The sequence below is a fragment of the Melopsittacus undulatus genome, chromosome 12 (assembly GCF_012275295.1).
Source record: "Melopsittacus undulatus isolate bMelUnd1 chromosome 12, bMelUnd1.mat.Z, whole genome shotgun sequence".
NCBI classification, from domain to species: Eukaryota; Metazoa; Chordata; class Aves; order Psittaciformes; family Psittaculidae; genus Melopsittacus; species Melopsittacus undulatus.
In genome coordinates this window covers 20048901-20062214 of record NC_047538.1, presented here as the reverse complement: position 1 = coordinate 20062214, position 13314 = coordinate 20048901, and the positions used below count along the sequence as shown (strand labels likewise).

The window sequence follows — 13314 nt, the reverse complement described above, 5'->3', positions numbered from 1 at the left end:
CATTTTAAAAAAGTTCAGGCTCTGAAGTTATCTTACCACAACCACCTCTGAATATAATCCCTTCAGAACTCTTTCCTTATATATCTGCGTAGTAAACCTAAGTATTTTCATCTCACTTGGCTACGAAGACTTTTTGTCCTGCTTTATCCAAGGACAAATGCTTTACCAGCGCCAATGGATAATGTTAAACCAAGCCAGTACTCCCTCTGTTGGCAATGCAAGTAACGTACAGCTCCTTTCACCTGAAGACTACTAAGAGAAAGCAAAGCGCTGGAACAAGAAATCAGAAGAATTCTAACACTTGCAAGTTCTCAGAAGCGGGCAGTTGTTCAGATTATGAACGGTATGGCCAGGTTCTGGCTAAAATGGTACCAGCTTCTTGATTATGAAAATCTGATCCCAACAGTTGTGACCCTTCCTAAAATACTGAAATTTATACATCCTCCTTTTCATCAGTTTGTTTTTCTAATTATCTACTTTTAAAAATCTCAGCAGTTTGATGGTTTAATACTCCAATTAGAAAACCTAATTATACAAAAGTTCATTTATTAAACCTCTGTACACAACCACAAACACGTATGTACAGCAAGCTTACAGAAAGGACGATGGTACAAAAGATATAGTGGCAATTAAAACCAACCCACATAAACAATTTATAAAAATACTTGGACTGGTGAAGCTGATTCTGGTCATTTCTGATTATTTTCATCCAATTGCCAGGCTTTCTGATGGGGAAAATCTTCACATTAGACCTTTCTTAAAAACATTCAGAATATATTAAACTTATCTACAGGATACTTAGCAAAATGTATAAAGCACAGATTTTTGTATAAAGGACAAATATAAAACCCACCAATCCACTTGAAACTCAAGAACAATATAAACCCTAGCCAAAATAATTACAGCAAACCACAAACACCTATTTTTGTTTTGGAGTTTTATGTTTTGGTAAGTAAATCACTCTTAACAAATCAACAGCCCTGCTATTCCTCAGGGAAAAGATGCAATCTGGAGACATTATCCTGTATTTTCTGGTTGCACTGGTGGTCCAGGGCAACAGAGAAGCCCTGCACTGACATCAGTTCCAATGAAGAATGGGGCAGACTTGTATTTGTCAAGGTTTTCACCTTGCCACAAAAGAGAAGTTTTCAGAGTTTTTAAAACTGGAGGGGGAAAGAGACAGAAGCAGAGATTTGGAAACAATGAAACAAATGAAGACCAGTTAAGGTGAAGTCTTTCTCTTTTGCTGGTTTCTTGGGGAATTTTTTAACAGGTTTCTTATTCGTAGATAAACACCTGTGGATTCTGCCAAGTTTTCAAATTCAAACGGTGCTATGCCTGCAGCAAACTTGCTCATATCAGGAACAAAACTGCAACTTTTTGCAGTGCTTTCAATTACTTTATTATCACTTGTATTTTCTCCCTCTTTAACCTCAGGGTTGGGAACAGGCCTGGTGTTATCTAGCAAGCCTTCAAAATCTGATTCAGAATGAGCAGGATCCTCCTTGGAGTGAAGTGAACTATCTCCTGGATTAGGACTAGCCATAGAACATTCGTTTTCTGGTAGCTCTGGTAGTTCACTGGTATCAAAAAGCCTCGTTTCCACTGAAACCACCTCCACAGATGACCTTACTTCTGCAACAAGACCTGCTTCGTTCCTAGATGGTGATGATGTAACAGAATTTCCAGCTAAAGGTGTACCAACAGGAATATCAGAGTCACTGTTTGTGCTTTCTGCCTGCTCAAGTGCTGCCCAGATTAAGCGCTGCTGTTCCTCTAGCTCTTCTAAGGTCAGAGAATCCTCATCCATGACCGAGTCTACTATTTGTAGCTCAGAAGTATCACTGGAAGGATTTGATGGTGAAGCAGTCCTAAGAGGAGGATGGTGGGTGGAGATTGAAGGTTGAGGTGGTGAAAGATTTTGTGGAGGTGTTCCTTGTGGTAAAGGAGGAGGAGTTGGCATCGATGGATGCCCCGGGGGCAGTGGAGGTTGGAAGTGGGAGCTGTTCAGGGCTTGAGATCTTTGTGACGCTTCCAGGTCTAGAAACAGATTAAAAAGACAACTGTTAAAATCTGAAACAGGATGAGGACAAGATTCACAGTGACAATGTCCTAATTAAGTAGCAGACTTAGGTCTGCTCCTGCCTGGTTTTCAGCTGAAATAGAACAAACCTTTTGAAGGTCTTAATGTCCATTGAAACTATATTTTTAGGGATTTTAACTCTGCTAGCTAGTCAATAAATAAATAAATACATTCTTGAATGTCTTGAGAACACCTATTTCACACTGAGACAACTGAAAGACTTCCTCATAGGCAATCCAAAAGGAAAGACAAACGTTTCTCCAGCTATTTTAACATTTAAATACTAAGTCCTCCTGCGAGTCTGACTCATTTTTAAGAAGTTGTGAGCCTGTAACATCCTACATTATTTCACCCAAATATTTAAGGATCTGGAGGTCTTCCTAACTTTAGGATACACACCTGAAGAGATGGGAATTTGTAACCTAATGTTCCAATTGCTCTAAGCAGACATTTGAGATCTCCTGCTTGGTATTAGAAGAGACAACAATTGCAGCAACAGAGAACACATTGTAGAGAGGCCTTAATACAGCTACAGTAAGACCCTGTGAGCATATGTTAGCAGTTACATTAATCACCCCCATAGCACATCATTTTCTCTTTATGAACACTGACATTTCAATTCAGAGCAAGTTATTTTAAAAAAAAATTCGAAACTAGAAAAAAAATAAAGAAATAATAAAAATCACAGAATAACTACCAGAATCTATTTCCATGTCAGTTACAGGTGCCTCCAAATTGTCGCCTTTTGGCTGTTTTGAGTGATGAGATCGTGACTGAGATGCAGGCCTTTTATTGTTAGGTTTTGGACTTGGCTGAAAAGAAATTATCCAGGAAACCAAAAGAAATTAGTATTACATTGTATAAGGTAACATTTCCAGCTATCAGACCATATTTTAAGCAATTTCATAACTTTACAATTATTTGGTTGACCCAGTGTGTAAACTTTGAAGGTTGAGAGACCTAATGCAACTGAACAGAACTGTAAGCTTGTGCAGGTTTAAGAGGCAAAAGAAAAGACTGTTTGCATTCCTAATGCAGGATTACAATCAAGTTTCCCTCTGGACACCTAGATATCATGAGACCATCATAACTCAAGTACTGCACATCCCTTTCTGGCAGGCTTAGAATTTACTATGTAATTCCATATAGCATTACACTTTAAGACTGAGAGCAGAGCATACATGTCCCATCTGTAAGTGGAAGCATTCTGCAGCAGATAACAGTAGGCTAGAGTCACAGTAAAGAAGACCCGAGAATGATAAGGGACAGGACTACCATGTGTCTTCTCACATCACTGTAATAAGATTACTCTAAACCATGACTGTGGCAAGTAGCTTTTCATTTACTAGGGAATTCTGTAACTAAGACTGGTTTTAAGTTTATAGAAACCTTTTTCCACCACTGTATATAAAATATTGCACAACTGAGATCTGCTTATATTAACTGAAATCACAGCATTTGTTCTAAATATGAAGCTCCTTTTTGGAGAACAGGTAAGCATTTCACACCTGACAGTGTCAATAAGAAAGCCCATCCCCTTGTGCAAAAGCAAGAAGATAGAAACACAAGATCATCACTGCTACACAAACTACAAGGCAACCTTTTTATTTTTGCAAATAACAATGAGATATATTCACCTCATGGAAACTGGAAAGGTAGTGAGCAAAAACCTCCTTTTGTTGAGATGGCTGCATGGGAATGGAACCAAACAACTGCCATTCCTACAGGACGGGAAAAAAAAGGAATAATGTTGCATATGGGTGGTTAACAACACAACGGAAATGCTGAGAGATTAATCAGCCAAGATGAATTCAAGTTCTCATCTAAAGCCTCACTTATCAGAGTAAATAGATCTTTAATAGGAACCTCTGGTGAACCAAACTATTTCACCTGTGAGCACAAACAACTGGGTAGGAATAATCATCAAAAGAAATTCAATTCATCTTCACAAAATGGTTGAGCATTTCCTAGCAACGACTCTCTAACATTTGTAAAACAACTACAGATGACTTCTTGAAATAACTGTTGAGACTAAAAAGCTTACTTTGAAAGCCTGTTAATTCTGAATGAAAAAAATCCTAGAGACTGAGGAAACTGAATGAAAGAAGTTCCATTTGGAGGCCACTAAATGGACAAATATGAAGCTGAAAAGAAAATGTACAAAGGCTGCTTTTTAATGAACAGGCACTGACATCAGTGATGAATCACTACTAACAGCAGGTTAAAATGCTTTTGAAAGTAAAGTTTAACACCAGCTGTCACAGTAGATTCTTCCTAAAACTTGACTAAAAGCAATTACTGCTACTCAACATCTTTAGAAGGCAGAGGACAGCTACTTACATCTGGGATCCCACTTGGAGTGGATATGTTAAAGCCTGGATAGTTTATCAACTTCGAGACATCGTAAATGGTGTGTTTTGGTTGGCGAGATCTTTCATCTGCTCCACTATCATCTATAATGAAATATTAGAGGCACTAACAGTGACCAAATCAATCAGATACAGCCATGAAGCTTCCCCACAAACTTAACTGGGTATTCGTAACAATACTACTCTTCACTACCATTACTGGCCTCAGAATTTGGCTGTTCTCCGAGATGCAGCATAAATATTGGTCGTTAGTAAAAAGCCAGTAAATTACTTGATAAACTGGATTTCAAGGGATGAATTCTTTGCTTGCTGGTGGTCTTACTTTGTAAGAATAAATCACTGAACTTTAGAAAGTATTACGGTTTCTTCCATAAAACATGAGAAGCTTATTAAAAATAGGAAATTTGACAAGAGGCTCTATGCAAGTCTTGCACTGTTTCACAGGAACTCCACGTTCTAACAGCAAGGGTTGATCAGAGTGAAATCACACTGCGAGTTTTCATCTGTGCAATGTAATCATTACAGGATTTGTTTCATTATACATCTGAGCTAGAAAAAAAGGGGAGTATTTTAAAATTACTTTAGAAAAGGAAACTTGATTTACTTTCTCCTGCTTTCATGCTTTCCATACTAGGTATTCTGTTTCCTGCCTAGGGTGCAGCCAGTAAATAGCACACTGAAAACTGCATTCAAACAGAACATTCCTTACTTTTTCCATCATAAAGCACAAGCCCCGAATGCTCCATTTCAGCTTCCTTGAGCCAGCCTGGAGGGTAACCCAGCTGCCGCATGCGATATATGAATGGAGGCAGACTCTTATCTGTGACCCCAAGTGCATCTTGCAGCTCCCCACTAAGTCAAGAAAACAAACAGAAAACACAATGTCCTCCAATACAACCCATTACAAGTTTTGACAAAAGACATTTATGAGCATTTTGTTGAATTTAAAACTGTCAAGTTAAAATAACTTAGTTTTAGCTCAAACATGTTGCCTGTCAATCCCAGGTATAACAATTTTAGGTCAAACCCAGCTCTGATAACTTTCAACACTTTTATTTCTCATATGCTTAAATATTTCATAAGAATTAATTCTACACTGAGAACAACTTACTGGACTTGTTACTTCTGATTCATGGGCTTAACTGTAGCTATCACAACAGGAAGGAATTTAATGCAACTTAATTTATTAGTGATTTCTTTGGAGGCTGCTACAGCTATGCTATGACTTTTTAAACATATTGAATAGAGAAAAAGAGAGGAAGGTACATCCAAAGCACAACATATTCAGAATTTGGCATGCATTTTTACTTTATTAGGAATGTATTTGCAATCTGAGTAGCCAGAGAATAACATTTATCTCCCTGCATTAGGGAAAGGCCTGCAGGAGGGACAGGACTCTTAAGCTAGCAATGAGTTTTCATTTGAAAAACATCTCTGCAGCTTACTAAACCATTTTATTTAGCAAACATGTTTAAACATAATAAATCCACAATTAAGAGTAGCAGATGGATTTAACAGAAATCTGGAAAGTAACGTATGGCACTCCAAAGGTAAAAAACCCTATTCCAGAAAAGCAGTGCAACAACAAATGGAAGGAAAAGAGATACCTAATTACTCCTGGTTTAAATTTTCCAAACCTCTCTTCTACTTCTTCTTCATGATAACGCTGCTGAAAAATCTGATTGCTCGATTCACCACATGCTTCCATATACTCCTTTCTCTTCTCACTTATACGAGCTGGATTTCGTGGCTTAAAGATAATACAATTGGGAAGTTTAGATGCAGACAATTTACAGTCTAAGCACTCCTTCACCCAACATAAAACTGGTACTCCTTGCCCTCAGCATACTTAATCATTTATTACACGGCCATGTGATACAACTATAGTTGCAATAAAAAAACCATAGCAAAACCCCAAGACTATTGGCATTGGATCTAGCGGAGCTCTGAAGTGGGAGGAATAAAACTGTTCAGACTGAAAAATGTCCCTCTATAAATTAAAAGGGATATTCAAACAATTACACTGTAAAATTAATTCACTCTGATTTAGTTATAAATTCTACCATGCTATGACCAGCAGGATCTAATCAATAGAGATAAATACCCATTTGTACATCCTGACCCCCAAAAGGTGTGGATACACCAGAACATTACTTAAGGAGCAGCAGCCTTTCAAGTACTGGTGTAGACTTTACCTTTGGACAGTCTTTCATTTGATGGTCTTCTGAACCACAATTGAAACAAGTAGGTTTTGGCCTGCTTAAATAAAAACACACACAAGAAATGAAGCCATTTACAATTCTGCAATGGTAAACACATTTAATTATTTTAAATCTTATTAGTTTTAGACTTAGAAAGAAAAAGAAGTAAGCATTGCTTGCTGATTTCAGGTGCTGTCTTCTGCTTCTCTTAAACTGACTTATTAATCTTCAAAAGAGAGTAACACAATATTGTTTCTTTCACAGTCCTAAGGAGAACACAAGAAATGAGAGAAAAACACAGGTAGAGTACTGGGGGTGGGGAGAATACATAACAGAATGTGGAGAGGAATTAAAAACAGAGAACTAAAATTACAGCAGAAAAGTAGTACTGCCAGGCAGAACTGGAGCTTTTATATACCTTATGATAGAGATCTACAGCTTTAAGAGTGAATAGAATAGTCAGTAGAATAATTCAGGCTGGATCTCAAGGAATCTCTAAACCACTGCCTTAATCCAGGCTGGGTCAGCTATGAGATCATACCAGGCTACTCAGGGCCTTATCCAGTTGGGTCCTGAAAATCTCTTAAGGGTGGAGATTACACAACCTCTCTGGGCAACCTGATCCAACAGTTTAGTGTCCTAAAGTTGGAAAAGCTTCTCCTTACATCATGCTGCAGAAAGAATATTCACTGAATGGTTTCTACGTCTGATTATGTATGTCCATGTTTGCTTAGATAGTGCCAATAAATAAAAACAAACTCTACATACTAAAGCTTATGCTGTGTCCAGAGGAAGGAAAGATGTTAAAACAATACTTCTAACTCTAGAGCACAGATAAGTAACCCCTCAATTTTACGCCTGTAGTACATTAATACCTCTTTCTCTTTTTAGTCTTGATTCAGAGGTCTGATCCTTTTTGCAGTACTGAGAATTGGTTACCAGTAGAAACAAGCAGGAGAGCATGACTGCTTCTTTGTCAAGCCCTGGTCCACAGTTTGAATATGTTATGCATATGATGAAACTGTGCACTGAAAACCTGGAATGGAACTGCAGCTGGCTTCAAGCTTGGTTTTCCTTGTAAATTAATACAATGGCAGCAAATATTTTCAATATTATGGGAGGGAAATCCAAATCTCTTACAAGATTTTAATGAAGTATTTCTCTTCTGAACATTCAGCTTTATAGAAATAGTATGGAACCAGAAGTGGAGACAAAAAGGTGACAATGTGTCCAGGGTAAACACACAATCCCCACACACTTCAGCCTCTTGAAGCCTCTAATAAGATAAAATTAAGCGCATCTTCTGCTTCATCTTTACACAGTATTCAAACAGAAACCTTCTCTGGTGATCCAAGTATTTTTTCACCATTCAAGATCAGGAGCACAAGCCTTCCATGTGTTTTCCATTCAGATGGCAGCATTTCTAATCAAGCTCACCATGCCCCTTTATCTTTGCAATTCCCACTGAAATCTCGCCTGGTCTTCACTGCATCTGAAATCACTGACTTCAAACACTATGGAGACCACACAAGCTGCCAGCTGGAAATTCGATTCACTTCTTACCTCCCATAAAAGCTCTACAGTCAAATCTAAGACCAGTCTTAGAAATCTATGGAGTAAATCAGACAAAAGTTGTTCTACAACCCAGTAAGCATGATGATAGTATACGAGTACAAGGATGACAAAGCAGTCATTAAAAAGACAACCCAAGAACGGGTATAAACTTCAGAATGTTTTTACAAATTTATATTAGGCCCTTCCTAAAGTCAATAACCAAGAAGCACCCACTGACTGCAAATTGAAAGTCATTTTTTAAGTATGTTAAAGGGTTTAGTATACTGGGGAATAATTACATCGTACATCTGAACTTTTCAGCTCAAAACTTTATATTTAAGAATAATACAAACCTTTTTGTTTTTACTTGTATTTCTTGTCCATCTAGGGAGAGAATGTGGCTGAAAACTTGCTGATATCTTTAGATTTCAATAAGGAACTGCTACTGGATAGCAGATTTTATAGAGGAAGAACAGCTTATTCATACTTGGAATGAGCTGTCATTCCAAACCTGATTACAGACTGGCCCGGGAAATTCCTAAAGTCACAAGATGTATTTATGATGACAAGGCATTCACTCTTCCCAAGCATAAGCCCACTGAAAATCAATGAGCCAATCGGATCAATATTGGAATGGTTTGAGTAAAAAAGAAGCCATTAATGACTCATTAAAACTTTTCATCTCTAATGATTGATACAGTTTGACAAAACTGTACAACCTACTGAACAGGATTTGAGTTCAATTTACCCACTGGCATTCCCTGGACTTGAGAAACGGAAAACCCCTTTAACAAACAGGATACTTAGGTATTTCCCATCCTTCTGTCAGCTGTGGATTCTCATTTAATATAGGCTGTCCCAGTTTATCAAGACAAAAATTGGCAAAATACAGAACACTTCCTACAACCTGTAGAAAAAAAGTCAGAAAATTGTCAGAAATGTGTCAGTATTTAGGGCAGATTGGCAGCAATTCTACAAATTTAGACTGCTTGGAATACTTCCAGGCTGTTTTTCCCCCACTCTGTAAGAATTTACAAATAACACATGCCCACACCTGTAGAAATACATATTTTCCAATGATGTAGCCAAAACATGCTGAACTTTACTGCTATTACGTTGATCAATGAGATTTAACAAGAGCTTATTTTAATGGCAGTGTATATTGAATATGTAGAATGAAGAGTCAGACCTACCATTGAAGAGCACATAGTCAAGAACTTACACTAAAAGCTTCTTTCACTTTTTTAGAATTCGAGCTTGCTGCTTTACCGTCCTCTTCCAAAAGAATACTGGAGGGCTGACATGAAACAAATATGCAAATAGTTCATTTAAAATAACCGCAAACAGAAGAGCTTCTAAGTTACTCATGGATGCGAAAGGCACAGAATATGCAGTACAGCTCCTGTTCTTTCAGGAAACAGTTAAACAGTAGGATGGTGCTGTCTACATTAATCATAATGCTTTCCACAGTGCAAAGAATGACACAGCTCACCTCCAATGTTTTCTTTGATGAGAAATACACTGCATAAAAACATCTTTATTCTTATCTCAAAAGCTAAGAGAAAGGCAAGAAGTGTGTCATTCTACCCTTTTTACTCAAACTGAATGTCAATTAGAACTCCAAATTCCAAACCAAGAAGAAAGTGGAAGTTTCCAGATTCTGTTGTTCATCTATGCTCTGCTATACTTAAAGTTGAGCCAAATACTATCAGAAAAAGGTACATTAAGTTTGTACCTTATGGTCTTCTCTTGATTATTTAAATCAACTTGTTATTTTGCTTTTACACAAATTTCACCAGGAACAATTTCAAATAACCATTTTCATGGGCACAAATGGTATTTTCTTTGTCCTGGTCCTATATCTTTGGAACAAAGAGCTACACAAACTCTGCTTTATAGTTATTTCATGGATACTTAGCAATTATCATAAAAAAACATCTGGAAATCACCAGTTTAGCAGTGTAGTATCTCAGTATTCCCACAATAAGGACACAAGAGAAGCAGCACCTAGTAACAATTTGAGTTTTTAAGTACCTGTGGCTCAACATTGAACTGTGTTTTTTCGTCTTCATTTTTCCTCTGCTCTTCATATCTCTGAACTAAGCCAAAAATGAAATCTTCAATTTCTTGATGATACTGCCTGTAATGAAGTACAGACAGATGAGGATGTACACAAGATTAAAACGTATACCAAATGTTTGTATTCAGTTGATTGGTTTTCTTTTAGCATTTATCATTGAGCTGATTTTGTCTGGGGTAGAGGTAATTTTCTTCTTAGCAGCTGGCATGTGCTATGGTTTGGATTTGTGCTGGAAATAGTGTTGGTAACATACAGGGATGTTTTCCTTACTGCTTACAGAGCCTTTTCTGCTCCTCACCCCGACCCACCAGCAAGGAGGCTGGGGGTGCACAAGGAGTTGGGGGGCAACAGCCAGGACAGCTGACCCTGACTGACCCAATGGATATTCCAGACTAAATGGTATTATACTCAGCATATATAGGTGGGAGAAGGAATAGCTGGAGAGACAGGCACATTCAGCATGACGGCATTTGTCTTCCCAAGTAACCCTTACACACGATGAAGCCCTGCTTTCCTGCAAAGTACTTACTTAGAAATGACATTGTTCATAAATAAAATCTGTAACAGAGGCCCATCTACTTTGGAGTTCTCCACACAAATTCCACTAGAACAGAACATACAGACAATGGTTACTGCATTAGCTTTACTGAGTATTCCCTATGTGGTTTATCACTGCAAAGAGTCAGCAGCCCTCAGAGAGAGGAAGGTTTAGCCAATACAAGTTCTGTCCTTTTGAGAAGTTTCTATTCACTTAAACAGAACTCTTCCTCTCTCGAGCCAAGCAGGTTGCCTGGTGCGAGGAGGCAAGAAAACAAAAGAGAACACCACACTACAGTCACTTTCTTCTGTTATAAAATGTTATAAACACAATTTTGAATACATAAGCTCTCTTGTTCTTACTGCTGAACTTTACAAAAATGCATTTCCTTAAAGGCCACGTATGTTTCATAAACAGATGGGTACACACACAAATAAATAAAGCTACAGCAAAACAAACCAAGTTCTTAACATTCAAGTCTAAAAGACTTTAAGAATGGTGATGACACTTTAAAAGCCCAATATCTGAGCAGGGACAGTGACAGAGCAGCAGTTTCTAAACGTGGCAGACATTGTTCCCTCAGGCAGCTCTTGTCTCAGACAAACTCTTATTTCAAACATATATAGTTCATAAAAAGCTTTTCAAGTCACATACCTAGGACGAGTCAGAATATTCAGCTTCCTTTTAAGTTCCTGATGTTAATTGACTGTTAAGGTACATTACTTTCCAAAGAAGACACAGACCTCTTAATTGAAGGCTCAAAGCCAACAAAACATCTAACAAGAATTCCACAGAACAAACGGGGTTTCAGATCTTCCCTTTCAGTGCACAGAGGATTAGTTACAAATCCACCTGCTGCTGAAGAAACACAGTCAAATAAAAACAAGGCAAGCAACCAAAACTAACCAACACTGCCCCAGACCAAAACCCAGGTAAAAAAGGACTCGCTGTGACAATCTAATTCCTGTAATTCATTACATGTACTATGTATGAATTGCCAAATTTACAGTATTTTAAAAATACCTCCAATCACCACACACACAGAAAGTCAACACACGTACTCGTAAATAGTAAATAATAAAATCAATTTCAGATTCCATTCTGATGCAGTATCAAACCTTAGGGAACCAGTCACAATTCACAGCTTAAAATTCTTTCTAGCTATGTTAAATATGGGGTTTAGTGCACATACAACTGTTTCTTTTCCCTAGGAAGTCAGAGCATCCAGCATCAAGTGTTTTAAAGGCCATCCCAGTACCAAAACCTCAACTACCTCTTCTGCCAACTGAAGCAAAGCCTGAACCCTCTAAAGATAGGAGTTTTCAAAAACTCCCTCTTCACACACGGAAGCAGAAGCCAGGGTAAAGCAGCCCCCTCCCCGCCGAGCTCCATTCTCATCGCCCATCAGGACGCGCCAGGCTCACACAGACGGGGCCTTCCCCGACATCCACACAGAGCCCGGCCTCACGGGGAGGCGGGAGAAGCCGGAGCCCCTCATGCCCCAGGCGGGCCCAGAAAGGAACCGACAGCAGAAGCGGCCCCGCCGCGCACCCCCCGGGGCAGGCCCTGCCTCTCCCGTCAGGATATTCTCCTCCCGCAGCAGCCGCACCGTCTCCTCGCGGTCCCGCAGCCTCTTGTACAACTCCTTCAGGGTTTTGTCGGGTCTCTCCCCCACAGCCGCCACCACTTCCTCCTCCTGTTCATCCTCGTCCTCCTCCTCCTTCTCATTTTCCTCCTCTTCCTCCTCTTCTTCCTCCTCCTCCTCCTCCTCCTCTAGGCCGGGGCGAGGTGGCAGCGGCGGCGACCCTTCTTCTTCGTCGAGCTGCTGGAACAGCTCGCTGTCCCCGAAATCCACCTCAGCCGCCATCTTGTGCTGCAGCAGGAAGGGAGGGGCTTGGGGAGGGGGCACGCAGCCGCGGGGGCAAAGGGCAACCGGAGCCGCCGCTCGCCCCGGCAGGGAGCCGCAGGACTACAACTCCCGACATGCCCCGGCAGGCGCCCACCGTGGCGGAGCCCTCCCCAGCGCGCGGTGCCTGCTGGGAGATGTAGGCTGCACTCTGCCGGGGCGCGGCCCGCACAGACTGCCGGGAGCTGCAGTACTGCAGGGGACGGGCGCTCTCAAAATGGGGGCCGGAGGGAACCACCCGCTGAGCTGCTCCTCGTGGTGGCGGTGGCGGGCTCCTTGCAGTCAGGCCCATCCTGTCCTAGGAAGCAGCTGCACTCAAGTGAGGCACTGCCTTGTGCATTTAAAATGCTGGGGTACAGCATTCCTGTAAGGCTTGTATCATCTACAAGGTAACACACATCTACAAGTTAATATGCTCAAGTATTAGCTAACGGCCCCAACGTCCTACCAACCTTTCTCACCAATGGTTTGGTTGTCCCTCTCTCTACTAAGATTTCCATCAAATTGACCAAAAGGGCAAGCTGAGTATTCCTCACCCTGAGCTGAGCTCTGTAGCACAACCTACTTATTTTAGGCAAACCCT

General features: G+C 40.0%; 1 protein-coding gene across 2 annotated transcripts; it reads right to left on the bottom strand.

The window, feature by feature from the left end:
* Positions 1 to 529: 529 nt before the first annotated feature.
* Positions 530 to 12719, bottom strand: ZCCHC8 (zinc finger CCHC-type containing 8). Of its 2 annotated transcripts, none has more exons than XM_031045513.2 (14): positions 12413 to 12719; positions 11480 to 11522; positions 10817 to 10891; positions 10242 to 10347; positions 9430 to 9504; positions 9011 to 9114; positions 8561 to 8626; positions 6648 to 6711; positions 6060 to 6202; positions 5162 to 5304; positions 4424 to 4536; positions 3721 to 3804; positions 2781 to 2895; positions 530 to 2040 (listed from the first exon to the last, which is right to left on the bottom strand). In XM_031045513.2, the coding sequence occupies exons 1-14, from the start codon at positions 12690 to 12692 to the stop codon at positions 1223 to 1225; spliced, it is 2229 nt and encodes a 742-aa protein (XP_030901373.2). In that variant the 5' UTR covers positions 12693 to 12719; the 3' UTR covers positions 530 to 1222. The 2 variants fall into 2 exon arrangements, with proteins under 2 accessions (XP_030901373.2, XP_005145255.2); XM_005145198.3 differs by having other exon boundaries at positions 6648 to 6708; positions 12413 to 12711.
* Positions 12720 to 13314: the final 595 nt, after the last annotated feature.